Here is a 26,929-nt window from a genome sequence, read left to right as displayed (position 1 = left end):
TGCTTTTCTCTGCTTGTCCCAGGGATCATTGGGGGTCTTATCGCAGGAGGGCACAAGGGGGGAGCAGAGAGTATGACACAAGGGGGGAGCAGAGAGTATGACACAAGGGGGGAGCAGAGAGTATGACACAAGGGGGGAGCAGAGAGTATGACACAAGGGGGGAGCAGAGAGTATGACACAAGGGGGGAGCAGAGAGTATGACACAAGGGGGGAGCAGAGAGTATGACACAAGGGGGGAGCAGAGAGTATGACACAAGGGGGGAGCAGAGAGTATGACACAAGGGGGGAGCAGAGAGTATGACACAAGGGGGGAGCGGAGCTGATGGTACTAGGGGGAACGGAGCTTATGCACTTGGGATGATTGCACGGGGGGAACTAAGGGTGTTTGGGACTGATGGCAGGGGGTCTAATGAGCTGAAGGCACTGGGGGAGTGGAGCTGATGGCACTGGGGGAGTGGAGCTGATGGCACTGGGGGGGGGGAGAGCTGATGGCACTGGGGGAGTGGAGCTGATGGCACTGGGGGAGTGGAGCTGATGGCACTGGGGGAGTGGAGCTGATGGCACTGGGGGAGTGGAGCTGATGGCACTGGGGGAGTGGAGCTGATGGCACTGGGGTGGGGGAGAGCTGATGGCACTGGGGGAGTGGAGCTGATGGCACTGGGGGAGTGGAGCTGATGGCACTGGGGGAGTGGAGCTGATGGCACTGGGGTGGGGGAGAGCTGATGGCACTGGGGGAGTGGAGCTGATGGCACTGGGGGAGTGGAGCTGATGGCACTGGGGGAGTGGAGCTGATGGCACTGGGGGAGTGGAGCTGATGGCACTGGGGGAGTGGAGCTGATGGCACTGGGGTGGGGGAGAGCTGATGGCACTGGGGTGGGGGAGAGCTGATGGCACTGGGGGATAGTGGAGCTGATGGCACTGGGGTGGGGGAGAGCTGATGGCACTGGGGGATAGTGGAGCTGATGGCACTGCGGGGAACGAAGCTGATGCACTTGGGATGATCGCACGGGGGGAACAAAGGGTGTCGGGGACTGATGGCAGGGGGTCTAATGAGTTTTTATAAAGGAAAACAGTCTATTAATAAAATTTTTTTTTTATTGGAGTACTTGATTTAATCGTAAAAATAATTGGTAGAATACTCGATTACTAAAATAATCGTTTGCCGCAGCCCTAGTCTGTACAACATATCAAAAGTTTAGCAAAAAGTTAATGACCTTTTAAAATATCGAGGAAGAACCACAGGAGAGCCAGGAACTGGTAGATCACTCTGAGTGGGGACATCAAGTGCTAAGGTTCTGGCCAGACGCGGCGTAAATACTGTTGATTCTCCATATCAGAATTTAATGCAGAAAATCCACAGCATTTGCAGCAGCAGCGAAGTGGCTGAGATTTCAGAAATCAGATCCACACACTGTGGGGAAAACCTTTAGGGTAAACAGACTTGCCCTGTGAGTTTTTAATCCGTTAATAGGTTTTCAACCTTTACAATGCACTTGAAGCCCCTTAGTTCTTGTGAAGGACAATCCTGTATAGTGACATTCTAGAGCAGGGGGGTCAGCAACCTCCGGCACTACAGCTGTTATGAAACTTCAATTCCTAGCATGCTCCTATTAATTTCTATGGGAGGTCTGAGAAGAGCAGAGCAAGTATGCATGCTGGGAGTTGTAGTTTCACAACAACTGGAGTGCCGGAGGTTGCCTAACCCTAATCTAGAGAATAGCCTTTCTATAATATTTCTATATATTGTTTGAGACGCTCATTCCAGTGTCATCAGCACAATAAGCGAGGTCCACTTTTTAGAATTCTTAAGTTAATGGGGTATAACAAATTAGAAAATCTCCCCAAAATCCCTAAATATGGTAAAATAATAAAAGATCCTACACTCACTACTTATTCCCACATAATTGGAAATGGCTGGGCCATTAACTGGTACAGAGTATACAATTTTGTATTATTTTAACGCATTTAGGGACTTTGGGGGAGATTTTTTAATCTTTCAGGCAACCCCTTTCTAGAGCATCTGTCAGCAGGAGCAACCCAACTGAATCAGACGTAATGCTTGTTAGGGCTGACACCGCTGATTAAAAGCATACCTTTTGTCTCCCTTCTGTTGCTGCATTTAGGAGAAATAAGTGTTTTTAAAAATTTTGAAATAAGTGCACTGAGTGCAAGCAATTCCTACTTTGTGCACCTTAGCTCTGTAGCAAGAGACTGTCCACCCTTCACCTAGATGACTGTACCTGTTAATCAAGTGAAATGAGGAGTATCTAGGGTAGCAGAACAGAGGGGCTAAGGTGCACCGCATAGCTAGGGCCCACCTTCAGTGCACTTAAGCCTGCATATACATTAAATGGGTAGAGTAATATATTATGATAACCTATCCTCAGGATAGGTCACCATTATCAGATCGGCGGTGGTCCGAGCGCCGCCACCCCTGCCGGTCAGCTGTTACAGGGAGCCGCCACTCTCACCGGAGCTCTGGTGAGCACAGCAGGCTCCCGCCATCTCTCCCAAGCACAGCGCCTTACATAGTACAGCAGCTCAGCCCCATTCACTTCAGTGGGACTGAGCTGCAACTAGCCCCTGTGACCGAGGTATGGTGACCTCACATGGTGTAGGAAGGGGCCGCTGCGCTCACTGAGCACCTGACCTCTTCTAACTGCTGATCGGCAGGGTTCCCGGGTTAGATCATCAGTAAACCCTTTAAAACACACTTTTCTCCTAAACATAGCAACTGATCTCGGGAACAATGGTACCGTATGTTTTTAATCAGCAGTGTCAGCCCTACCAGGCTTATTGGCTGGGCTGATCCTGCTGACAGATGCCCTTAAAGTTTTGCATCTAATACAGAATACATGTAAAATGTAGAGCAGATAACCAGTGGCACTACACCAAACCTAAAATTGTCAGGATGCGACTGCCGAGGAGTGGTGCCTCACGGAGGTGCTCAGCTTGTAGCTGCAGTGAGCATATGTGATAAAAAGAAAAAGAAAACAAAACGAGCGGCACTCACCGTTGATAGGCAGGTTACTTTATTCCATGGCAGGAGGGGGGTGCAAGGGTTGCAGATACAGCAGCAAGCAAGCAACAGCCGTTTCGCGCGTGTATGCGCTTCTTCAGAAGAAGCGCATACACGCGCGAAACGGCTGTTGCTTATTTGCTGCTGTATCTGCAACCCTTGCACCCCCCTCCTGCCATGGAATAAAGTAACCTGCCTATCAACGGTGAGTGCCGCTCGTTTTGTTTTCTTTTTCTTTTTATCACTCTAATACAGAATACGGTCCATTCATTTGTATTTATTTCTGTTGCGTCTGTGTTTTTTTTTTTTTTTTTTCTATTCTATTTCAACATTCATATTACAAAATTATTATTTACATATTCTCACTTATACTGGTATAAATATTTACAAATTCAGTCATTTGTATTTGTTTGTCGCTTACATAACCTCATTATATTATGTAGCATTGTACAGAAGTTGTCATCAGTCCCTGTTCCTAATTTAGTTTTAAGCTGCAGACGTACGGACATCAGGAACAATGTCATAGGAAGCCAGATAGCCTATCGGTGTATTTTTGGAGTGTGGGTGGAAACCAGATTCCTCAGAGGAAACCAACACAAACACTGGGAGAACGGGCATACTCCATGCAGATGTTACTTTTGGTCACATCTGAACCCAGAGCTCTAGCGGTTACAAGATAACGGTGCTTAACCACTGAGCCACCATGCTGCCCATAGAAATATCATCTAGGATTTAGCGTGGTTGAGCTTGGTTTCAGTTTAAAAAAAATGGAAGATACATGACAAAACATGAAGACCTTACTCATCATCTCCCTAGAAATCTACCCTTGTGCCGTCGTATGACACCTACTTGTTTGATCCTCAGTTTACCTGACGCTTATGAACTGTCCCAGTAATACGTCTGGTTCAGACACAGCTGGTGCCCTGCGGTCCGGCCGTCTCGATGCCTATCAGTGTTTCTTCACCTGGAGACGTTCCTGTTTAGCTTGGCTATTCTTAGTAGCAGCAGAAATAGTTGAATTTCTCCCAAAAATATGGAAACTTTTGTTTTAACTTTTCATTGAGTCTCTAAAATGTAAGAATTTCTGGGTAAGCCCTGGAAAGATGTCGCCAGTCCTCTGCGTACCACAGGGAACCTCTGCTTGGAGCTTTGCATACAGTGCTATGGCACTGCAAAATGAATGATTTCTTATTCAATGTTATATTATTGTTTTTCTAGGGAACTACTGCACTTTTGATGAGGGTGGATTCTTATTGCACCCAATAGACTTCTATGTTTGTAGCTTGTATATGGGACACAGACTATCCAGCGTGCTGGCTGGCTGAAATTTCTCTGGCCCCCTTGCTGTATTTGTGTGTCAGTCCTGCTGTTAATGGTCATGCGAATGGCCTTCAAACCAGCTTCTCTTTAAAGTGAAAAAACTGTTCAGAATCACTCCTCTGTATGAGCCATGCGGACAGCCGCTAACCGGCTGAGGCTTCTGCTCTGCTGGGAAGTGTCTGCCCGGCCGCAGGTGACTGATGGGTGTCTTTGATACTTGTGGCGGCTCCCCCCCTTAAAAGCGCTGTCTCAGATGAGCAAATCACCTGCATAGGACAGTGTTCTCCGCTGCCCTATAAGGCCTCATGCACACGACTGTTGTTCTGGTCCGCATCTGAGCCACAGTTTTGGCAGCTCGGGTGCGAACTCATTCACTTCAATAGGGCCGCAAAAGATGCGGACAGCACTCCGCGTGCTGTCCGCTTCGGTTGCTCCGTTCCGAGGCCCCGCAAAAAAAAAAATATAACATGTCCTATTCTTGTCCTTTTTGCGGACAAGAATAGGCATTTCTACAATGGGCCGCCTGTTCCGCAAATTGCGGAAGGCAAACGGGCGGCTTCCATGTTTTGCGGATCCGTAATTTGCGGACCACAAAAAACGTAACGGTCGTGTGCATGAAGCCTGAGTCTGTTTCTCAGCAATTTTAGAATACCACAGTTTACAGAAAAGTGCTCCAGCCTTTTGGGTCTCATTAGTGCAGGCAGATAAATATCATTAGCAACGTAAAACCAGGATTGTCTTTTTAAAGTAGTTTTCCTATTTTTTTTTCCTGGAAGGGGATGAATTAATATATTAAAGGGGCTGTCCAGGAGTAGAAAAACATGGCTGCTTTCAGTATGTTTTTGGATTGTGGGAGGAAACCAGAGAACCTGTTTGAAACCCATGCGAACACGGGGAGAACATACAAACTCCATGCAGAAGTTGTCTTTGGTTAGATTCAAACCTAGGACCCCAGCGCTGCAAGGCACCAGTGCTAACCACTGAGCCACCGTGCTGTCCATGCAGCCTGGCAACATGCGAGCGCTTCTGGCCTCCTTGGTAGACCATTACCATCCTTTGGGGCAAGTTCTTCCTGCCTGGAAGCCCCTATATATGATTGGTGTTCAGTAATTATTGCATGTGTTGCATTTCCGCTGTAGATACCATCATTCATGTAACATCATGTGTTTAGTATCAGAGGACCTTCAATTAGTCTTTTTTTTCCCCGGTTGTCAGGAATATATTGCAGACCTGTACTCTCACTTCCTGGAGATCAGCCTTGAAGCCCACATGTACGCTTCCCAATGGTTTCTGACACTCTTTACTGCCAAGTTCCCGCTCTACATGGTCTTCCACATTATTGACTTGCTCTTGTGTGAGGTAGGTACAATAGGCAATATTATGTGACACTTCCAGGTGTGATCTTACTGATCATTTAGGGTTAATTAACCAAAAGTGAAATAAAGAACAAAACCTGAGCATCTTGTCTCTTAAGGCTTTTTTTGTTACAGTCTAGGAACCGAAAAACTGAAAAAGCAGCCTTCGCATGATGGAACCAAATGGTGCCTGTCGTGCTTCCATCAGAGAGCCTGGCATTTTACAAAAAAATAAAATTAATTGGAAGCATGCTGCACTATCTTGTCTGGATATTGTAATGGAATTGACCATGAAGGCTCCTAACAGAACCTTTTGATGTGGATGTGAACACAGCCTTCAGCAAATGGCATTTATCATGTAGAGAGAGTTAATACCAGAAACTAATGTATTGTTATTGTCCATATCGCATCCTTTGCTGGCTTGATTCATTTTTTCTTCACATTATACACTGCTTGTTTCCTGGAGTTACGACCACCCTGCAATCCAGCAGCGGTGGTCGTGCTTGCACACTATAGGAGAAAGTGTCGGCCTCTGATGGCCAGGACTAGGCTTGAGTGAATCGAGTTTGGGATCATAAAACATCTATGTTAATGCTGTCTCCGTAGAGCATTAAAATGTATTGGCTCCGTGGAGCCAAACTTCGTCTCGCCCGAAGTCATGCTAGACTTCAGTGAATTACTACTATGTTCGTATCTGCGGATTTTAAAATGTTTTTCAATACACAGATATGAGTACAGTAGTAATTCACCAAAGTCTTGTGCCACATTGGGCGAGACGAAGTTTGTCTCCACGAAGCCTATACATTTTAATGGTGTACAGAAACTGCATTAAAGGGAACCTGTCACCGGGATTTTGTGTATAGAGCTGAGGACATGGGCTGCTAGATGGCCGCTAGCACATCCGCAATACCCAGTCCCCATAGTTCTGTGTGCTTTTATTGTGTAAAAAAACTATTTTATACATATGCAAATTTACTTGAGATGAGTCCTGTACGTGAGATGAGTCAGGGACAGGACTCATCTCAGGTTAATTTGCATATGTATCAAATCGTTTAACATCAAAGTTTTTGAACAAATCGACTTCTGATCTACGATTCGAACCTTGATTCGCTCAAACCATGGGAGTGCACATAGGCACATGCACAGCAGCTCCCGTCCCGGCCACCTCGTATCTGCGCTGCAGAGGTGGTCATAACCCCTGTAAACGAGCAGTGTATATTGTGAGCAGTCAGCAAAGGAAGCAATATGGATGACCGCAATACATTAGTTAAGTGCCTTGTATTAAAGGGGTTCTGCAGTTTTTTTTAAACTGATAATCTGTCCTCTGGATCATCAGCATCTGATCGGCGGGGGTCTGACACCCGGGACCCCCGCCGATCAGCTGTTTGAGAAGGCAGCGGCGCTGACAGTAGCGCCGCGGCCTTCTCAGTGTTTACCGCAGGCCCAGTGACATCACGACGAGTATCACTGGTCTGGGCGCGGCTAAGCTCCATTCAAGTGAACAGAGTTTATCCCCGCCCCGGCCATTGATACTTGTCGTGACGTCACTGGGCCTGCGGTAAACAGCGAGAAGGCCGCGGCGCTACTGCCAGCGCCGCGGCCTTCTCAAACAGCTGATCAGCAGGGGTCCCGGGTGTCAGACCTCCGCCGATCAGATGCTGATGATTTATCCAGAGGATAGATCATTCGTTTAAAAAAAACCCTTTAACTTTCTCTACATGATAAGTGCCATTTGCTGAAGTGAGACAACCCCTTTAAGAAGTTGGTTAGCTCACAAGATCATTTTTCAAAAATTAATTAGGTCATTCTGACATTTTAGATGGGCATTTAGGACCCTTATCTATTAAACAAAATTAGATAAAGCTAGAATGAGCATCTCTTGCATTTAGATGAACAGCACAATTTCTATGAGAACTATGTATTGGTATATTTTCCCTGCAATGATGGTGCAGTGGAAATAAACAGTTGCTGCCGGGTTCCCCCACAGATCACTAGGGACCAGCGGTGGGACACTGCATGATCATCTTATTGCTAGAGGTCAGTTAAAATAAATAAAGATAGCATCCCATCTAAAGCATCTTTGACAATCTGGGGCATGTTTCAGTGTCGCCTAATGCAATCAGTGCAGTGATGTGTGGAACTGGAAATGAAATGTTTTTGAACAATCTTCTGCTAGATCTTTATACATCGGCAGATACGGTATAACCGCTTGGCACAGAACAATGAGCTCTAGCACTATGGTCCTGATTTATTGGCCTGCATTGCCCTCTGCTGGTGGCATAAGAAATATCCTAGCTCATACGTCCAGTGCTCACCCACACGTCTGCTAATACAGTATATACTCAGGACAGTTATGATGCTGGATAGCCAGATTTCACAGACTTCAGAATAGAATTTGAAACCTGTATAAGTGTTAAATGTTTTCTTCAGTGCGCTGGAATATAGGGAATTGGAGCTTCTCCTTGGGCTAAAGCAGTAATTGTTTTGTATGGTGCAATGCTTGCACCTATTTTAACATTTACACATTTTTATGATATTTGTCATTAAAAAAATGTTATTTGTGTTTGTGTGGTAAAGCTCAAACTCTTGAATATGTCTATTATATATTTTTATAAGGTTAATGTGTAATATTGCAGTTTCAACCAATATCTTAACTTGACATTTAGGGCTCATGCCCACGAACGTAAGGGCTTGTTGCCCATATTGCAGACCACAAACCATTGACTTGAATGGGTCCAAGATCGGCAAGATACGGCTAAAGATAGAACATGTCTTATCTTTTGCGGAGCGTAGGCACAGATCGGAAGCCCATGGAAACACTCTGAAGCACTTCCGTGGGCTTTCAGATCCATGTCTCCACACCGCAAAAGATAAGACGTCTCCTATCTTTTGCCATATCTTGCCGATTGCGGACCCATTCAAGTCAATGGGGCCTTATCCGGAGAACGGAGTGCACACGGCTAGTGCCCATGTATTGCAGGCTGCTATTTGCTGTCCACAGCACAGGCACGGAGCCCATACCTTCGTGGGCATGATTCCTTATTGAAACTGTAGAGGTGCCCATACGCCTTTAGTAGCTGTCAGCCAAATGCATGTTCGGCCGACTGCTGACTCTTCCCACATACACACATATCTGTTGGGTTTGGCTGAGGCAACCTCTGACGGTGGCTTACATCCCAAAGGAACATAAAAATGTAATGAAGTTTAATTTTCCCGATTCTTATCTATCCCGATAGTTCAGCCACCAATCCTCTAATGTGTATGAGGGCCTTAAAGGGGTTTTCCGGGATTTTAATATTGATGACCCATCCTCAGGATAGGTCATCAGTATCAGATCGGCGGGGTCCGACACCCAGCACCGCCTGCACTGAGCACAGGCTTCTCTTCAACCAGCTGATCGGCGGGGGTGCCGGGTGTTAGACCCCTGCCGATCTAATATTGATGACCTATTCTGAGGATAGGTCATCAATATTAAAATCCCAGAAAACCCCCTTTCAGCAGCACTGCTCTCTGGAAATATTGCTGCAAGTAGAATTTCCATTCTCAGATCTTGCTGCCAGTAAAGACATTTTTCACAGCCGTCCAGCTGATGAAGATCAAATGGAAATAATCACATATTGCTCATCTTTTTCTTCATTTACACAAGTCCGTTATCGTCCAGATCATTGGGAAGCAACGAGTTAATAATGATGATGAGCCTGTGTCAAACAGACCTTTCGACATTTGTGGCATATCCACAGGGGACACCTGTTCTCCTGATAGGTTGGGGTCTTAAAAGTGACATAAATGTCCTAGATCGTGATAGCATACCACTAGGATAAACCATGGCCTTATCAGCTATGGGGGTCCCAGAGGTCTATCCTGAGAACTACAGCATGCTCCACTTCATACGGCTGCAGTTCCTTGTGCTAACCCAGTGCTGCGTCCCCTTCGTTCTCAGGATTGGGGTGGTACAGAGGCCGGATCCCCACCAGACATAAGCAGGATGCCATTGCTTTATGCGTTTGATTAGTAGTGTGCTATCAATAATTTCATTATGATTTTTTTGTTTTTGTCCACAGGGAATAAGCGTCATTTTTAACGTTGCACTGGGATTATTAAAGGTAGGTGTACTTTTCTATAAGAAATCATAGTAACAAGTAGCAGTAACCTGGACGGCTAGATTTACAAAAACCTGTCTGCTTCCATATCTCCTAGACCTCTAAGGACGATCTGCTCCTTACAGATTTTGAGGGTGCTCTAAAATTCTTCCGCGTCCAGCTTCCAAAGAGATACCGCTCGGAGGACAATGCGAAAAAGTTAATGGAACTGGCCTGCAGCCTAAAGGTAAATGTCATGGCTGACTCTGATTTATGATGCTCCGACACTTTATTCATTGCAGTCCACCCACTGGGTTAATACACTTTTGATTATGGATTCCAGATATATTTTCGGGTTTGCACTATTTGATGTAACATACTGCTGACTCAGCTCAAAGCTTCAGATTGTAGTTGCCGCACATAACGACACCGGTTATTTAGATTTGCGCACTGCACATTACTGATCACAAGGATGAGTTTTACTTTCACTGTGACGTCCTTTGTACCTCTGGGGGATTTTTAGGTTTTCCTGACTACATGAATATTTCTTGTAGTGCGTGATCAGACAATAAACCCATCTGATAAGACAATTTCCAGGGTAGTTCAGTTTTCCGGATCATCGTATATTCTGATTATGGCGTCTGGGGAGTTCATTGTAAGGCCTCTTTCACACGAACTATACAGATCGTGTCCGGTTGCGTTCAGTGAAACTCGCACCATTTCTCAAGCAAGTTCAGTCAGTTTTGTCTGCAATTGCATTCAGTGTTTCAGTTTTTTCCATGGGGGTGCAATTAGTTTTAATGCGTTTTTCACGCGCGTGAAAAAAAACCTAAAGATTCACAAACAACATCACCTACCAACCATCAGTGAAAAATGCTTTGCATCCGAATACAATGCTTTTTTCACTGAAGTCCCATTCACTTCTATGGGGCCAGGGCTGCGTGAAAAACGCAGAAAATAGCTACATGCACACGACCGTATGTGTTTTGCGGTCTGCAAATTGCGGATCCGCAAAAAAAAAAAAAAACTGATGACATCTGTATGCCATCCGTTTTTTTAAATATTTTTCTGCGGATCCATTGTAACAATGCCTAAAACGGACAAGAATGGGACATGTTCTATTTTTTTTTTTTGCGAGGCTACGGAACGGACATACTGATGCGGACAGCACACTGTGTGTTGTCCGCATTTTTTGCGGACCCATTTAAATGAATGGGTCCCGCTCCTATCCGCAAAAAAAAAACAAAAACGGAACGGACACAATGTTTGTGTGCATGTAGCCTATAGAACATGCTGCAATTCTCACGCAACGCAGATCTGATGCAGGAAAAACAACGCTCGTGTACACAGACAGATTGAAATAAATGGGCCAGGATTCAGTGCGGGTGCTATGCGTTCACTTCACTCATTGCACCCGCACGGAAAACTCGCTTGTGTGAAAGAGGCCTAAAAATCAGAAAATGGTGTAAATAGCTAGTCCTTGCTTGTCTAGTAATGTATTTAATGGGGACAAGTAGCTGTACACCACAGCACTGAAAGGTCATTCTCAAGACATTATTTTATATGTTGAGATACTATAGGCAATAGAATTTTAAATTTTTCTGTAAAAAATTAGGGAATGCTTCATAAAACTGCCAAAATAGTGTCATTGGTGCTAAGACCCCCACTTGAATAAGAAACTAGAAGGGAAATGGCGCTTTATAGAGCACAGCGACCTCGTCTTATTCATGGGCTATGGCTATGGGATGTTAAATACTTTTACATAAAAAATTACAAAAGTATTGTAGAATTGATACCCTTACTGGCTAACCGAAAAAAATCTGTTTACATGGGCTATAGCTATGTCTGTAAAAAAAGTGACATTGATCAGTGGTTGGGTAATAGCAATTGGACCCATAAAGCATAGCAATCATCTATGAATGAAGAGATCATCACACGCCATGTCACATGATGACATATTTGTTTACTCATCAAAGGGGTCGTCCCACCAATTCTTACAGCTTTCAAACCAGCGCCTGGATCTGAATACTTTTTATAATTGCAGTAATTAAAAATGTATTATAGACACTGAGCTAATAAAATGTATCTGTATAGCGCCACCTGCTGTGTGTTTTTTTTCTTATATTTTTTTTTCCTGCTCACTGAGAGGGCCGCACATGCTCAGTTTCATCCTTCTGAGCTGTGATAGGGAGAGAGCTGCAGCTTGAATGGACACGCCCCCTGAGCTGTGATAGGGACAGCTGAGACACGCCCCCTTAGCTGTGATAGGGAGAGCATGGACACTCCCCTTGAGCTGTCAGCTTGATATAAATCTCGCAGAGCAATGAATGGGGAGATCTCTGGATCCATGTGAGATGTAGGGCTGGTCTCTACTTCCTGTTCCCTATTGATATAAAAATGTGACGTATCACTGCTGTCTTTTTTGGGGAGGAGCACCCATAGAAATAAATGGGACCTTGTGAGATTTGCAAAAAATGCAGACCAGGCACAGATCTAGAATATGGTTGGAGATTGTTGAATATTTGAGCAAAGGCCGTACATACTATACCTGTTGGTCTGTTTGACAGATGCTTTCTTAATTGTTTTTACTATGAGCAGCTTTCAGCTTTACGCCAAACTATTGGTACCATGCAAGTCATCGGAATTAAAGGGAATGCGCCATCAGAAAATAACCTATTGTTTAAATTAAGTTATGTTAAACATAAATGTTTTTATAGGGTTTTTAAAGAACAAAGAAGACCGGCACTCGCTGTATTGGATGCAGCTTTTATCCTTTTATTCGCACATGGAGGAACAAAATTGACGCGTTTCGACTCGAACATGAGTCTTTGTCAAGCAGGTTGACAGACTCATGTTTCAGTCGAAACGCGTCAATTTTGTTCCTCCATGTGCAAATAAAAGGATAAAAGCTGCATCCAATACAGCGAGTGCCGGTCTTCTTTGTTCTTTGATGGGACGCCGACCCTGGACGCGCGCACCGCTTACTATACACACGGAGTGCCGGCTGATTTTCTTCTGTGTTTATAGGGTTTTTTGTGATATTTTTATTTTATTTTTTAAATTGTCTGTGTCACAATCAGTATTTGCACAAGCCAATAAACCTAATAGACGCCACTTCTCGGTATGTACAGATCACTTTTAAGCAGTCATCTCATTATTATCACTGGCAATATTACAATGAAAGGTTAAAGCTATATAAAAATAACTGCACCATAGGATCCACCATTCACAGCGGCTGATATCACAGCTTGTCTACTCCCTCCTCTGCAGAGGTCACAGAGCAAACGCTCCCGTAGTCAGTAAGTCCCCTCCAGTGTTTAAATGGGGTTTTCCTGTAATAATTACATTTTATATAATGTCCACAGCCTGCCTCCTGAAAGAAGATTCATACTGACCTGCTGCTCACCACTCCGGTCCTTCATGCTGCCTCCGCTGTCTTCATCTTCCGGTTCCCGCACTGTTTACATCCGGTAGTGCATGGGCATGGTCACGTGATCTGCTGCAACCAATAACTGGCCACAAGCAGCACATCACTGTTGAAGCCAGTTATTGGCTGCAGCAGAACTTCTGATCATGCTTCCGAACGGCCTCATGTAGACCGTGCGGGGAACAGAAGATGATGGCAGAGGCAGCCCAGAGGACCGGAGCAGCGGAAGCAGGTAAGTATAAATCTTTTGTTTCTGGAAGCAGGCATTAGATAAAATGTAATTACTACCGGAAAACCTTGTTAAGGCCCATGGTGGTTGCTGTAAAGCATATCCCTAAATGCTGTTAACAGCTCAAGCAAGATTGCTGCCCCCATAATCACATTCAAAAAATGGAATAAAAAAAAAATCTGAAAATAAAAACATTAGAAAAATGGATATTTGTCACTATCTGGCTTTAAATGGCAGAAAAAACTGAGTGTAGCTCCTTGAGGCCTCTTGAGTGTAAACTGTGGTCTTAAAGGGGTTGTCTGGGCTAAAGATATTGATGACCTGTCTTAAGATAGATGAATGCAAACGGTATCAGCAGCATCTCACATCATCGACTTTTATTAGGACTTCCGACATCACTGAACAATGTGTGTAGATCATAACATCAATTAAACCGTTCGGCGTCCCTCACTACTGTGTGCGCATGTACGCACAGCTGTCCAATCAACTACGTCATAGTCTATGTTACCTCCGATGTGTCCATGGGTCCACCTCTCAGCATCATATCGCTCCGTCCTCTGCTGTCGACGTCATCGGGCCGCGACAGGCGCACCCAGCTACATCATCACAGCGCCGACACGCAACCATCTGACCTCATATTGTTTTTACATGCAGTGGCCTTTTTTCCCCCATCCATGATTATCTGAGGGGGGGGTGTATGGTAATTCTGTCTTGCTGGGACGGCAGAGCAGACGATTATGCTCGCACGTACTTTTGGCGGAACAGAATTAAGGCATATGTTAGGTTATATATAAATTAATTTATATAGTGCCTCTTGATATTGGGACATAAATAACGTGCCCTGATCGCACTCATGGGTCTGACATTGCTGGATTATGTGGAATAATTATTTGGGTAGTTTGGCGTTTATGTCCCTCAATCTATATTATATAGTGTGGATCGCTACTACTTTGGGGTATATATACATAGGTGGCTGATTGGAGTTTATGTTTATGGGGCATTTGTAGACACCTGGATGCCTCTGATGGCGTTGTGGGTTATCATGGTAACCTCGGGCCGCCCTCTGTGAGGTCAGATGGTTGCGAGTCGGCGCAGTGATGATGTAGCTGGGTGCGCCTGTCACGGCCCGATGACGTCGACAGCAGAGGACGGAGCGATATGATGCTGAGAGGCGGACACATCGGAGGTAACGTAGACTATGACGTAGTTGATTGGACAGCTGTGCGTACATGCGCACACAGTAGTGAAGTCCTAATAAAAGTCGATGATGTGAGATGCTGCTGATCCCGTTTGCATTCATCTACACTGCTCAAAAAAATAAAGGGAACACTTAAACAACACAATGTAACTCCAAGTCAATCACACTTCTGTGAAATCAAACTGTCCACTTAGGAAGCAACACTGAGTGACAATCAATTTCACATGCTGTTGTGCAAATGGGATAGACAACAGGTGGAAATTATAGGCAATTAGCAAGACACCCCCAATAAAGGAGTGGTTCTGCAGGTGGTGACCTGACCACTTCTCAGTTCCTATGCTTCCTGGCTGATGTTTTGGTCACTTTTGAATGCTGGCGGTGCTTTCACTCTAGTGGTTGCATGAGACGGAGTCTACAACCCACACAAGTGGCTCAGGTAGTGCAGCTTATCCAGGATGGCACATCAATGCGAGCTGTGGCAAGAAGGTTTGCTGTGTCTGTCAGCGTAGTGTCCAGAGCATGGAGGCGCTACCAGGAGACAGGCCAGTACATCAGGAGACGTGGAGGAGGCCGTAGGAGGGCAACAACCCAGCAGCAGGACCGCTACCTCCGCCTTTGTGCAAGGAGGAACAGGAGGAGCACTGCCAGAGATCTGCAAAATGACCTCCAGCAGGCCATAAATGTGCATGTGTCTGCACAAACGGTCAGAAACAGACTCCATGAGGGTGATATGAGGGCCCGACGTCCACAGGTGGGGGTTGTGCTTACAGCCCAACACCGTGCAGGACGTTTGGCATTTGCCATAGAACACCAAGATTGGCAAATTCGCCACTGGCGCCCTGTGCTCTTCACAGATGAAAGCAGGTTCACACTGAGCACATGTGACAGACGTGACAGAGTCTGGAGACGCCGTGGAGAATGTTCTGCTGCCTGCAACATCCTCCAGCATGACCGGTTTGGCATTGGGTCAGTAATGGTGTGGGGTGACATTTCTTTGGAGGGCCGCACAGCCCTCCATGTGCTCGCCAGAGGTAGCCTGACTGCCATTAGGTACCGAGATGAGATCCTCAGACCCCTTGTGAGACCATATGCTGGTTCGGTTGGCCCTGGGTTCCTCCTAATGCAAGTCAATGCTAGACCTCATGTGGCTGGAGTGTGTCAGCAGTTCCTGCAAGATGAAGGCATTGATGCTATGGACTGGCCCGCCCGTTCCCCAGACCTGAATCCAATTGAGCACATCCGGGACATCATGTCTCGCTCTATCCACCAACGTCACGTTGCACCACAGACTGTCCAGGAGTTGGCAGATGCTTTAGTCCATGTCTGGGAGGAGATCCCTCAGGAGACCGTCCGCCACCTCATCAGGAGCATGCACAGGCGTTGTAGGGAGGTCATACATGCACGTGGAGGCCACACACACTACTGAGCCTCATTTTGACTTGTTTTAAGGACATTACATCAAAGTTGGATCAGCCTGTAGTGTGTTTTTCCACTTTTATTTTGAGTGTGACTTCAAATCCAGACCTCCATGGGTTAAAAAATTTGATTTCCATTTTTTTATTTTTGTGTGATTTTGTTGTCAGCACATTCAACTATGTAAAGAAGAAAGTATTTCAGAAGAATAATTAATTAATTCAGATCTAGGATGTGTTATTTTTGTGTTCCCTTTATTTTTTTGAGCAGTGTATATGTTCCGGCCGTTGGATCCAGGGCCATTGGTGAGGCTGTTGCATCTATAAGAATACATCAATAAGGACCGTGTGGTGCTGCTTCTACATTTGTTTATTGCTGTCCTTAAGATAGGTCTTCAGCATCAGATCGGTGGGCGGCTAATTCAGCTGTAATTACACTGCACTGCCGCTACAATGGAGTCGCCGTGCTGGAACACATTGAAGAGGATGCTCACATGAGTAGCACAGCCTCTTCCAGGAGGCAGCCCCCGCCGATCTAGGGTCGATGAATTATCCTTAAAATAGGTCATCAATATCTGTAGCCCAGACAACCCCTTTAACATTGTTGGTGCTACAAAAATATCAACTATAGCCTCTGTTTTTCACCATGCCGCCAAGAGAACCTTAATGGTTGTCGTGGATGGCACTACCGTTTTGAAACGGCAGTTTCATAAATGAGGACCGTTGTGCCGGAGGCTAGTTTCACACATGTGGCACAGCAGTCCTGTAGGCTGTTCCGGCAGAACACGGCTTCCTGGAGTTCTCCTGTATCCAGCATAACTGGATAGTGCCGCGTGCCTGCTGGACCCCCTTGACTATTATGGGAAGCAGCAGTGATCTGGGAGCTCCCTGGCAAAAATGCCGGGATTCCACAAGGATTCCATTGCTGCACACAACAGTTTTTGTCCAGTTAAATCCCATTAAGGTTCCCATTATAGTCAATGAGATCTGACGGACACGTGGCAGTATCTGGCTATGTGGTTCCAGTTCTCTGCTGGAACAGCCTTCCATGTTCCTGTGCCGCGTCCCTCAATGTTGCCTTATTTTGTTTAGACCAATGTTATATTGTACTGGTGCTGGGATGCTCAACCTGTGGCCCTCCAGCTGTTGCAAAACTACAACTTCCAGCATGCCCTAATAGCTGTCGGCTGTCCAGGCATGCTGGGAGTTGTAGTCTTGCAACAGCTGGAGGGCCACAGGTTGGGTATCCCTGAACTAGTGTAGTGAATATACATTGGCCTGGTTTTGTTATTTGCTATACACATGTTTGACTGATCTTTCTGGCTGCAGCAGGATCCCCCTCCCGTGTTTCGTCTGCAGTCGTATGATCTCCAGAAGCATTCCCGTACTTCATGCTTTAGTGGTCCTTCTGGATAAGTATTACTTTTTGCTGTCGGTACACACCACTCAGAGTAAGGCTGATATATTAGGACATAATCCGATTTTCAGACATTAAAGCCCATAACGATCATCAGAAATCATTTTTGCATTATAGAGGCTTTGATAGGACACCATGTATTGGGTGATCTGCGGTGCCTATCGTACAGCATTTAACTCTCTGCCCTGTGATCAGGATCGGTAATGGTTTGCTTAGCTCTTGCCGTTGGCGAGCCCTGCTATTCTGGAAAGTGGTTAATAATGCAGGAGGTTTTGTTTCCATCCAAGGATATCCTGTCTGCTCTCCTAGCATGCCCGAGGAAAGCTGCATTCATTGGCGGCTCCTCTTTGCTGATTCACGTTTGTAAGTATCCTGCAGATTGCTGCGTTCTGTCTCTTATCTGTGTCATTGGGGATCCTTTTCCCAGTTATCAGACTTTTTCACATGCTTCTGGTGTATAGCAATTTATAGCCGAACATAGAGTCCTAGAGATTAGAACGGTATGGAACCGTTCCAGGACCCCCGTTACCACAGTCTAGGCCAGTCCTCTTGGGCCCTGTTCATTTCCCAAGTTTCATCTATTGAATGACAGCTTGGAAAAACTGTATGTACCGATGACTTACTGATACAAAAAGTGCATGAAAACCTCTGAAATGTACATTTTATTAGCATTAGTAATATGTAGATGAGCATTTGCTATAATTTGCTGGGTGTTTATTTGTAAATGAGACATGATGAATACTTCTGTATTACTAGATGGCTATCACTTTTCATATGTCCTGTTAGGATGTATGGACTCAGTCAGAGTGGTCTCCCACTCGGGATTCCTCTGATTATCCAGGTGGAAAATTGCTGTCATTGTGACGGACCTGGCCCGTCCATGCTTTATTTGGCGGTCTGCAGCAGGGGAGTTTTGAATCCAGAACCACTGCAATCACTGACATTTTTCAATCTGAAAAGAGGTCATCTTGATTAGATAGTCCCTTTAAAGGGGTTTTCTGGGATTTCACTTCTGATGGCCTATCCCAGGGGTAGGCAACCTCCGGCACTCCAGATGTTGTAAAACTACAACTCCCAGCATGCATACTTCCTCTGCTCTTCTCAGAACTCTCACAGAAATGAATGGAGCATGCTGGGAATTGTAGTTTCGCAACAGCTGGAGTGCCGGAGGTTGCTGACCCCTGGCCTATCCTCTCCATCAGTTTCAGATTGGCAGGGGTCTGACACCCGGCACCCCCGCCGATCAGCTGTTTGAAGAGAGGGCCTGGCTTGTGCGAGTGCAGCCTTCCCTTCATTGTTTAGCTGCTCGCCGTCGACATTGCAGCGGTAAGCCGGTGTAATTACAAGAAGCCGTCCCATTCACTTCTATGGGACGGCTCCTTCCTATTCAAGTGTATACTACCGAGCCGTCCCATAGAAGTGAATGGGACGGCTTGTAATTACACCTGCTCGCCGCTGCGATGTCGACGGCGAGCAGGTAAACAATGAAGGAAAGGTTGCGCTCGCACAGAGCGCGGCCTTCTCTTCAACCAGCTGTTCGGCGGGGGGCTGGGTGTCGGACAGGGTGTCATGAGGATAGGTCATCAATAAAAATATCTCAGAAAACCTCTTTAATGTTTAAGGTGAAATCCCATAAAATCCGTCATCCGATAAGTCAGAGTAAGTGGGAGAAGACCACATTAGCGTTGATTTCTAGAATGAAAGGGTTCTGCAGAAGGATTATAACCCTTTGGTTTAACTCCGATATTTCTTACACCACATTGTAAGCAGATTGACACTGATTTGGATGGAACTTTGCTTGCTTAAAGGGGCTAGTACATGAAGACCTCTTTCTACTAAATCTAGAACCAGCCCTGTACCTCACATGGAACCAGAGATCTTCCCATTCATTGCTCCAATTGTTCTGCTAGATTTATTTCAAGCTGTCAGATCAGGGGGCGTGTCCTTTCTCGGGGGCGTGTCCTTTCTCAGGGGTGTGTCCTTTCTCAGGGGCGTGTCCTTTCTGCTGCAGCTGGTGGCAGTTGAAGGATGGAACTGAGCACGTCTCGGTGAGCAGGACAGAGAAATTAGAAAGAGCAATACAGATAATATTTCATTGAGTAACTCCGTAGCTATAATACATTTTTCATTACATGCAATTACAAAAGATCTAGGTGCTGGTTTGAAAACTGCAGAATATTTTTGGTGGGACAACCCCTTTAAAGTGAATGTGTCAGATAATTTATGCCGTCCTTTCCTGAGAACAGGATACAATAGGTAGTCTGGGCTCTAATATATAGGTTTATATTATTTGGGGCAGGATTTCGGTGTAAAAAGCAAATAAATCCTTACAGAACTGACAGGACTCCTCGGGAACACAGTGAGAGTCCTGATTACCCCACTCACACAGTGTGTGTACAAGAAGGCTGTCCGCCATCCCGTGACACTCTGAACTTAGCGGTAGTGCACTGCTTCATTCACTTCCATGGCACTGATGGAACGCTGTCTACGTCAGCCTCATAAAAGTCAATGGAGCAGTGGACAGACATGTGCACTACTAGAGGAGACTTGTGGGGGGAGGGTGGCTCCTAGCAGTCGGACCCCTGCTATCCGATATTTATCACCTGTCCTAGTGATAGATGATAATTCATTTCTGTGGGTAACCCTTGTAAAACATCCTTTTCTAGGTTAATATTTTTTATATTTTAATGATTATATACATATTTGCAACATTTTTTAATTGTTACTGTTCATCCAAAAAAAAAAAGCAATATTATTTTTAAAATATCCGACCGTCTTGTTCAGCTCCTCTGCAGACCTTTGTGTTTCCTTGGTTGACACAAAATCCTGTGCTTAGCTTGCAGTCAGGTTTTACGTCTTCTTTCTGCCCCCTCAGTTTAGCAAAGGTAGAGTAAAGTGAAGAATTGTGTACACTATATAGCACGGTACAGTATGTTAATTAATGCTGTGTATTTGCTCATGACTTTCACATTATTGATAGGTCATAGGTGCATAAACGGCACTTTTTTTGATATATATATTTTTTATATCGCTCTAAAATAATTTTCACATACAATGAGCTGTGAATTTTTCATTTTTTTTTTTTAGCAGTATCAAAGCTTGTTGTATTGTTAAACTTTTCATAAATTTTTGGGGAGATGGGAGGTGAAAAGCATCTACATCTGCCATTGTTTTTTTTTTTTACACCATTCACTGTACATAGCTTTATATGGGCCATTAGAAATGCAGCGATATCTGTAGCATTTAAAAAGGACCTATTAATGCGAAATTTATAATGCGAAATTTAGTGCATTCTGCAGGCAGCATGTTAAAGAGCAGGAGGAGCTGAGCAGATTGATATATAGTTTTGTGGGAAAATATTCAGTAAAAATTGTAATTTATACATTTAAATATCAGCTCTTTCTGAGTTCAGTTGTACACAGAGAGATATCAGTGATTGATAGCATTCTCTATGTAAGTGTGTATACATAGATAGCTGTCAGTCACTGATATCTGTACACAGGGAGTTATCAGTGATTGATAGTATTCTCTGTGTAAGTGTAAATACAGAGATCGCTATAAGTCATTGATAGCTGTACACGAGGGAGGTGTTATCAATAATTGATAACATTCTCCGTGTACTTGTGTATACAGAGGTAGCTGTCAGTCTCTGATAATTGTACATGGGGAGGTGTTATCAGCGATTGATAGCATTCTCTGTATAAGGGCTCATGCACACGACCATTGTTGTTTTACGGTCCGTTTTTCACGGATCCGTTGTTCAATATCTGAGTTTTTTTTCCTCTGATTTAAGTCCTCTTCCGTTCCGTTATTGCACAAAACATATCTGTATGATTTCTGTATGCGATCCGTTTTTTGTGGATCGTATAGAGAAACAGTAACTTATTAATTACCAAACACATGAGCAATAGCATAGCATTTCTACAGTATGGATCCGCAAAATACGGATGACATACGGATGTGTTCCGTGTGCGTTTCGGGTTTTTTGCGGACCCATTGACTTGAATGTGGGCTCGGACCGTGATTTGCGGACAATATTAGGACATGCACAACTTTTTTGCGGAACAGCCATGCGGACAAACTGAAACGGAATGCACACGGAGTAACCTCTGTATTTTCTAAAGCCCCAATGAAGTGAATGGTTCCGCATATGGTCCGCCAAAAAAACAAGAACGGAAGCGGAAAGAAAATACTTTTGTGCGCATGAGCCCTAAGTGTGTATACAGAGATAACTGTCACTCACTGATAGTTGTACACAGGGATGTTCTTTAAATTACAAGTTTTACAGATTTTTTCCCCCCATAAAACAATATTTTAATCTGCTCAGCTCCTCCTGCTTTATAACATTCTGCCTGTAGATTACACTACACTTTTTGGTGGCCCTGGTCACAGTTATCTCTGATCCTGACCATTACAATGGGATGCCAGCTGTTAATTACTGTACTGTTACATCATGGGGTAGGTAGGGGTTATAACCCCTTAACGCATAATGACGCTCCATACTCGGCAGGTGCCGGCTGTTTCATACAGCAGGCACCCAGCCACAGTGACGGGTAACTGCTCCCTCTGCTTTCTAATCGGAGGCCCCGCAGTGAAATCGCGGGTCTCCAATCGGTTACCATGGCAGCCTGGATGCTGCTGAAGCGCTCCAGGCTTGCCATGGTAAGTTCCCTGCTGCTCTGTGCACGAGACACAGCTCAGCAGGAACAGTGTATGAATCGTACTCACCCTAATTGATCTCTATTAGGGTGAATAGGACAAGGGATCAAAAGATCCCAGGTTCTAGCCCCCTAAGGCGGATAATAGTTATTAAATAAAAAGTTTATAAAAAAAAACAAAAAACAGCAAAGTATTAAGATTAAATCACCCTCCTTTCCCAATTTTACATATAAATATCAACAACAACAACAAAAAAATCAAATAAAAAATATTAGTCATCACCGCGTCCAAAAATGTCTGAACTATTAAAATATTTTTAAAAATTTCCTGTGCGGTGAACACTGTAATGGGAAAAAATTGAATAACCGTGATCAAAAAGTCGTACATACCACAAAAATGCTACCAATAAAAACTACAGTTCGTTACGCAAAATACAAGCCATACAGCTCTGTAGATTGAAATATAAAAGAGTTATGGCTGTATACTTAAAAAGAAAAAAGTAAACAGAATAAAAACTATGCAAGTTTGGTATCGCCGTCATCGTATTAGGCTAGGTCTACACAACGACATTTGTCGCATTAATGTCGTGCGACAATTTTTGTAATGATAGTTTATGGATTTGCACTGCGACATGACATACTGTGATGCGACAGGCGAAAAAAAAAAATCCATTCAAAATTGATTTTTCTGGATTTTTTTCTTATCCCCTAGTTTCCAAAATTGGGTCACTTTTTGGAAGTTTTCTACTGTAAGGGTGCATCAGAGGGGGCTTCAAATGGGACATGGCATCTAAAAACCAGTTCAGCAAAATCTGCCTACCAAAAACCATATGGCGTTCCTTTTCTTCTGCGCCCTGCCGTGTGCCCTTACATCAGTTTACAACCACATGTGGGGTGTTTATGTAAACCGCAAAATCAGGGTAATAAATATTGAGTTTTGTTTGGCTGTTAACCCTCGATGTGTTAAAGAAAAAAATGGATTAAAATGGAAAATCTGCCAAAAAAATGAAATTTAGAAAGGTCTCCATTTCCTTAAATTCTTGTGGAACACCTAAAGGGTTAACAAAGTTTGTAAAATCAGTTTTGAGTAACTTGAGGGGTGTAGTTTCTACAATGGGGTCATTTATGGGGGGGGTTTCCACTATGTAAGCCCCACAAAGTGACTTCAGACCTGAACTGGTCCTTAAAAAGTAGGTTTTGGAAATTTTCTTAAACATTTTAAGAATTGCTTCTAAAATTCTAAAGCCTTCTAACGTCCTAAAAAATAAAATGACATTTCCAAAATGATGCCAACTTAAAGGAGACATATGGGGAATTTTAAGTAATAAATATTTTATGAGGCATCACTTTCTGTTTTAAAAGCAGAGAAATAGAAATTTTGAAAATTGCTAATTTTTCTAAATTTCTGGTAAATTTAGGATTTTCTCATAAATAAAGATGAAATATATTGACTCAAATTTATGACTATCATGATGTACAATGTGTCACAAGAAAATAATCTCAGAATGGCTTGGATAAGTAAAAGCGTTCCAAAGTTATTACCACATAAAGTGACACGTGTCAGATTTGCAAAAATCAGTTCCTTAAGGTGAAAAATGGCCCGGTCCTTAAAGGGTTAATGTGTGTAATGTGTTTTTTTGTTAGTTTTTTCAGCTTGAAACATTATGGGGAAATAAATGCCATTCCGAATGATTTAACATTTATATTTTACATTTCAGATTAGTCAGAAAAAGCTAAAAAAATACGAGCGTGAGTATCACATGATGAGAGAGCAGCAAGCACAGCAGGAAGACCCAGTTGAAAGATTTGAGGTGAGTAATTGCATGTGTTATACTTTCATTCATTTTTTTCACACCTCATAGAATATTATACGGTTACACTCGTCAACCAGAATGGATTTACCTTTATTGATGTGCATCAATCCAGAAAAGCCCCAAGTATTTTCTATTTTCTAGCCCAGTATGTGAGTGTAGGCGTGTTTCCACAGAGACATTGTAGGGAAAATGTAGAACATATTTCAGAATGCTATATGTAATTCATATACCGTATATACTAGAGTATAAGCCGACCCGAATATAAGCCGAGGCCCCTAATTTTACCCCCAAAAAATGGGAAAAATTATTGACTAGAGTATAAGACCAGGGTGGGAAATGCAGCTATAATGCAGAGTGTATGTGTATATAATGCACACACTCTACATTATATACACACATCTGCAAGAGGGTGACTCAGATTGATGGGAGTCTGACTCTGACTCCCTGTATTTAATGCAGAGTGTGTGCATTATATACACACACACTCTGCATTAAATACAGGGAGCCATCCACAGATCTCCCCCCTAAACAGTGCCATCCACAGATCTCCCCCCTAAACAGTGCCATCCACAGATCCCCCCCTAAACAGTGCCATCCACAGATACCCCCTCCCCTAAACAGTGCCATGATGGCACTGTTTAGGGGAGGGGGGATCTATGGATGGCACTGTTTAGGGGGGATCTGTGGATGGCACTGTTTAGGGGGGATATCTGTGGATGGCACTGTAGGCGGATCTGTGGATGGCACTGCCATCCACAGATCCCCCTACAGTGCCATCCACAGATCGCCCTCCCCGACGCTCACAGCAGTATATTTATAAACTAATCAGTAACTACTTTAACTTTAATCATTGCTCATTGCTGAGCTCTTTACTCTGATTATTTGGATATCTTACTTTGTCTTAGCTCCGGTAATAGCAGGCAGTGCGGGCGGGCGGGCGGCGCTCACTCACTGATGTCACGCGCCTGCGCCACCTAGTGGGAGGAGCAGGCGCGTGACGTCAGTGAGTGAGCGCCGCCCCCCGCACTGCCTGCTATTACCAGAGCTAAGACAAAGTAAGATATCCAAATAAATAATCCAGGGCTTTACTCATTATCTCCTGGGGGGCCCCGTGGGCTATAATACAGACCTAGACTCGAGTATAAGACGAGGGGGCTTTTTGAGCACAAAAATATGTGCCAAAAAACTCGTCTCATACTCGAGTATATACGATATGTTCCGTTGTCGGAATAGACGAGGTGGAATGTGCAATGTCAACCATTGTCCATCACTGCTTTGATTTTTAATTTTTGAAGCCATGCCCTTCTTACGATCTCTCCCGCACTAGGCTCATGTCCACAAGATGGCTGCTGACGGAGGGGCTTATGACCATACACGTCATTCAGCCTCCATGATTCAGACACACTGCTCTGGTCATAAATCCAGAGCAGTGGAGTACTATGTATGGTCACATGCCCCTCCATCGGCAGCCATCGCTGGGGCATGAGCCGGGTGCGGATGGGACAGCAGGCTTGCTGAACAAGAGGGTGAGGGTATGGCTTAAAAAATTAAAGGGGTTGTGCAGAAGCTACCTATTGATAACATATCCTCAGGATAGGTCATCAATATCTGATAGCGTGGAGACCCGTCTCCTGGTTAAAGAGCAGGCGGTGCTTATATGAGCCCTACTTCCTCTTCAAGATCACACAGTGCGTCATCTTGCTTGCAGCAAATGTGAATGGAACAAGCACTTTTAATTAAAGTGCGCGGCCGAGACTTCAGAGACGATGCCGCCGTATGATGTTCAAGAGGAAGTAGAGCTCGTACGAGCGCCGCCTTCTCTTCAAACAGCTGATCGGCGGGGGTGTCGGGAATCGGACACCCACCAATTTTTAGATATTGATGACCTCTCCTGAGGCTAGGTCATCAACATGTACTGGCTGCACAACCCCTTTAAGAAAATAGTGCACAACTTAAAGAAAGGATATATTAATAAATGGGGGATGTTCATCTTCAGCATACATTAACATTGAACTGCTTGTAACTGACCTGATGGAACATGCTTTTACTATATTCATTATTTTTCTGTTGAGCCTAATCTAAATCGATGTGATCAGCGCGTTACTGTCTTCACATCACTCAGCCTAGTGTAGTTAGTTTGTACCCTTGGCGTCCAGTTATACGTTTGTTCAGGTTGACTACATCTCTAACAAAGCTTGGTGGAGCTTGGATTACTCATTCTATCCTGACCGCCTCTGTATACGAGGGGAACACAACATACAGTACACTCCTGTACAAACACCCAAAGCTTAAGACTTTTGGCAAATCTAAAAACTCTCTCTTGTTTTTCTAGCGTGAAAACAGGCGGCTCCAGGAGGCAAATATGAGGCTGGAGCAAGAAAATGATGATTTGGCTCATGAGTTAGTTACCAGCAAGATTGCCCTGCGTAAGGACCTGGATAATGTAAGGACAATAGCTATTTATCTCTACCCTTGACACTTGTATATCTCTCAGCCAGTATAGAACTTGCACATTTTGATTTTTGACTAATCACCTGTAACGTTTCCATAGACCTATGCTTAGTCCCATATTATAAGGACCTGTAAGAATGATGCTGATTGGGAACTACGTTAAAGGGAATCTGTCACCAGTTTGATGCTGCCTTGTCTAAGATTAACATAAACTGGTGACAGAGAATCTGGTTAAGGCTACTTCACATCTGCGTTTCCCTTTCCGGGTTTGAGATGCGGCAGAGGATCTCAAAACCAGAGGAAAAAGCTTCAGTTTTGTCCCAATCATTGTCAATGGGGACAAAGCTGAACAAACCAGAACGGAGTGCTCCAGAATGCGTTCCGTTGTGCCACATCCGGCATGTTCATTTTCGATATAATAGAACCGGATCTGTTCTGAATGCTAAAAAACGCATATGTGAAAGTAGCCTAAAACACTTACTTTCTTTGACCCAATTGTTTGCTTAAATTGTTTGCCCAATCTAAAGGGTCTATTAGACACCGCAATGCC

At 44.3% G+C, this 26,929-nt stretch overlaps 1 protein-coding gene across 4 annotated transcripts in view; it reads left to right on the top strand.

The window, feature by feature from the left end:
- RABGAP1 (RAB GTPase activating protein 1) overlaps positions 1-26,929 on the top strand; it is a 194,981-nt gene that overhangs the window by 120,997 nt on the left and 47,055 nt on the right. For all 4 annotated transcript variants that reach the window (XM_040406072.1, XM_040406074.1, XM_040406073.1 and 1 more), the window contains 5 exons: positions 5,555-5,698; positions 9,756-9,797; positions 9,892-10,020; positions 23,833-23,925; positions 26,261-26,371. In XM_040406072.1, coding sequence (XP_040262006.1) covers positions 5,555-5,698; positions 9,756-9,797; positions 9,892-10,020; positions 23,833-23,925; positions 26,261-26,371 — 519 coding nt within the window. The remainder of the gene's footprint in view (positions 1-5,554; positions 5,699-9,755; positions 9,798-9,891; positions 10,021-23,832; positions 23,926-26,260; positions 26,372-26,929) is intronic.

This window comes from Bufo bufo, chromosome 8 (assembly GCF_905171765.1).
Source record: "Bufo bufo chromosome 8, aBufBuf1.1, whole genome shotgun sequence".
Classification (NCBI taxonomy): Eukaryota; Metazoa; Chordata; class Amphibia; order Anura; family Bufonidae; genus Bufo; species Bufo bufo.
This window is presented reverse-complemented; position numbering and strand designations above follow the sequence as displayed.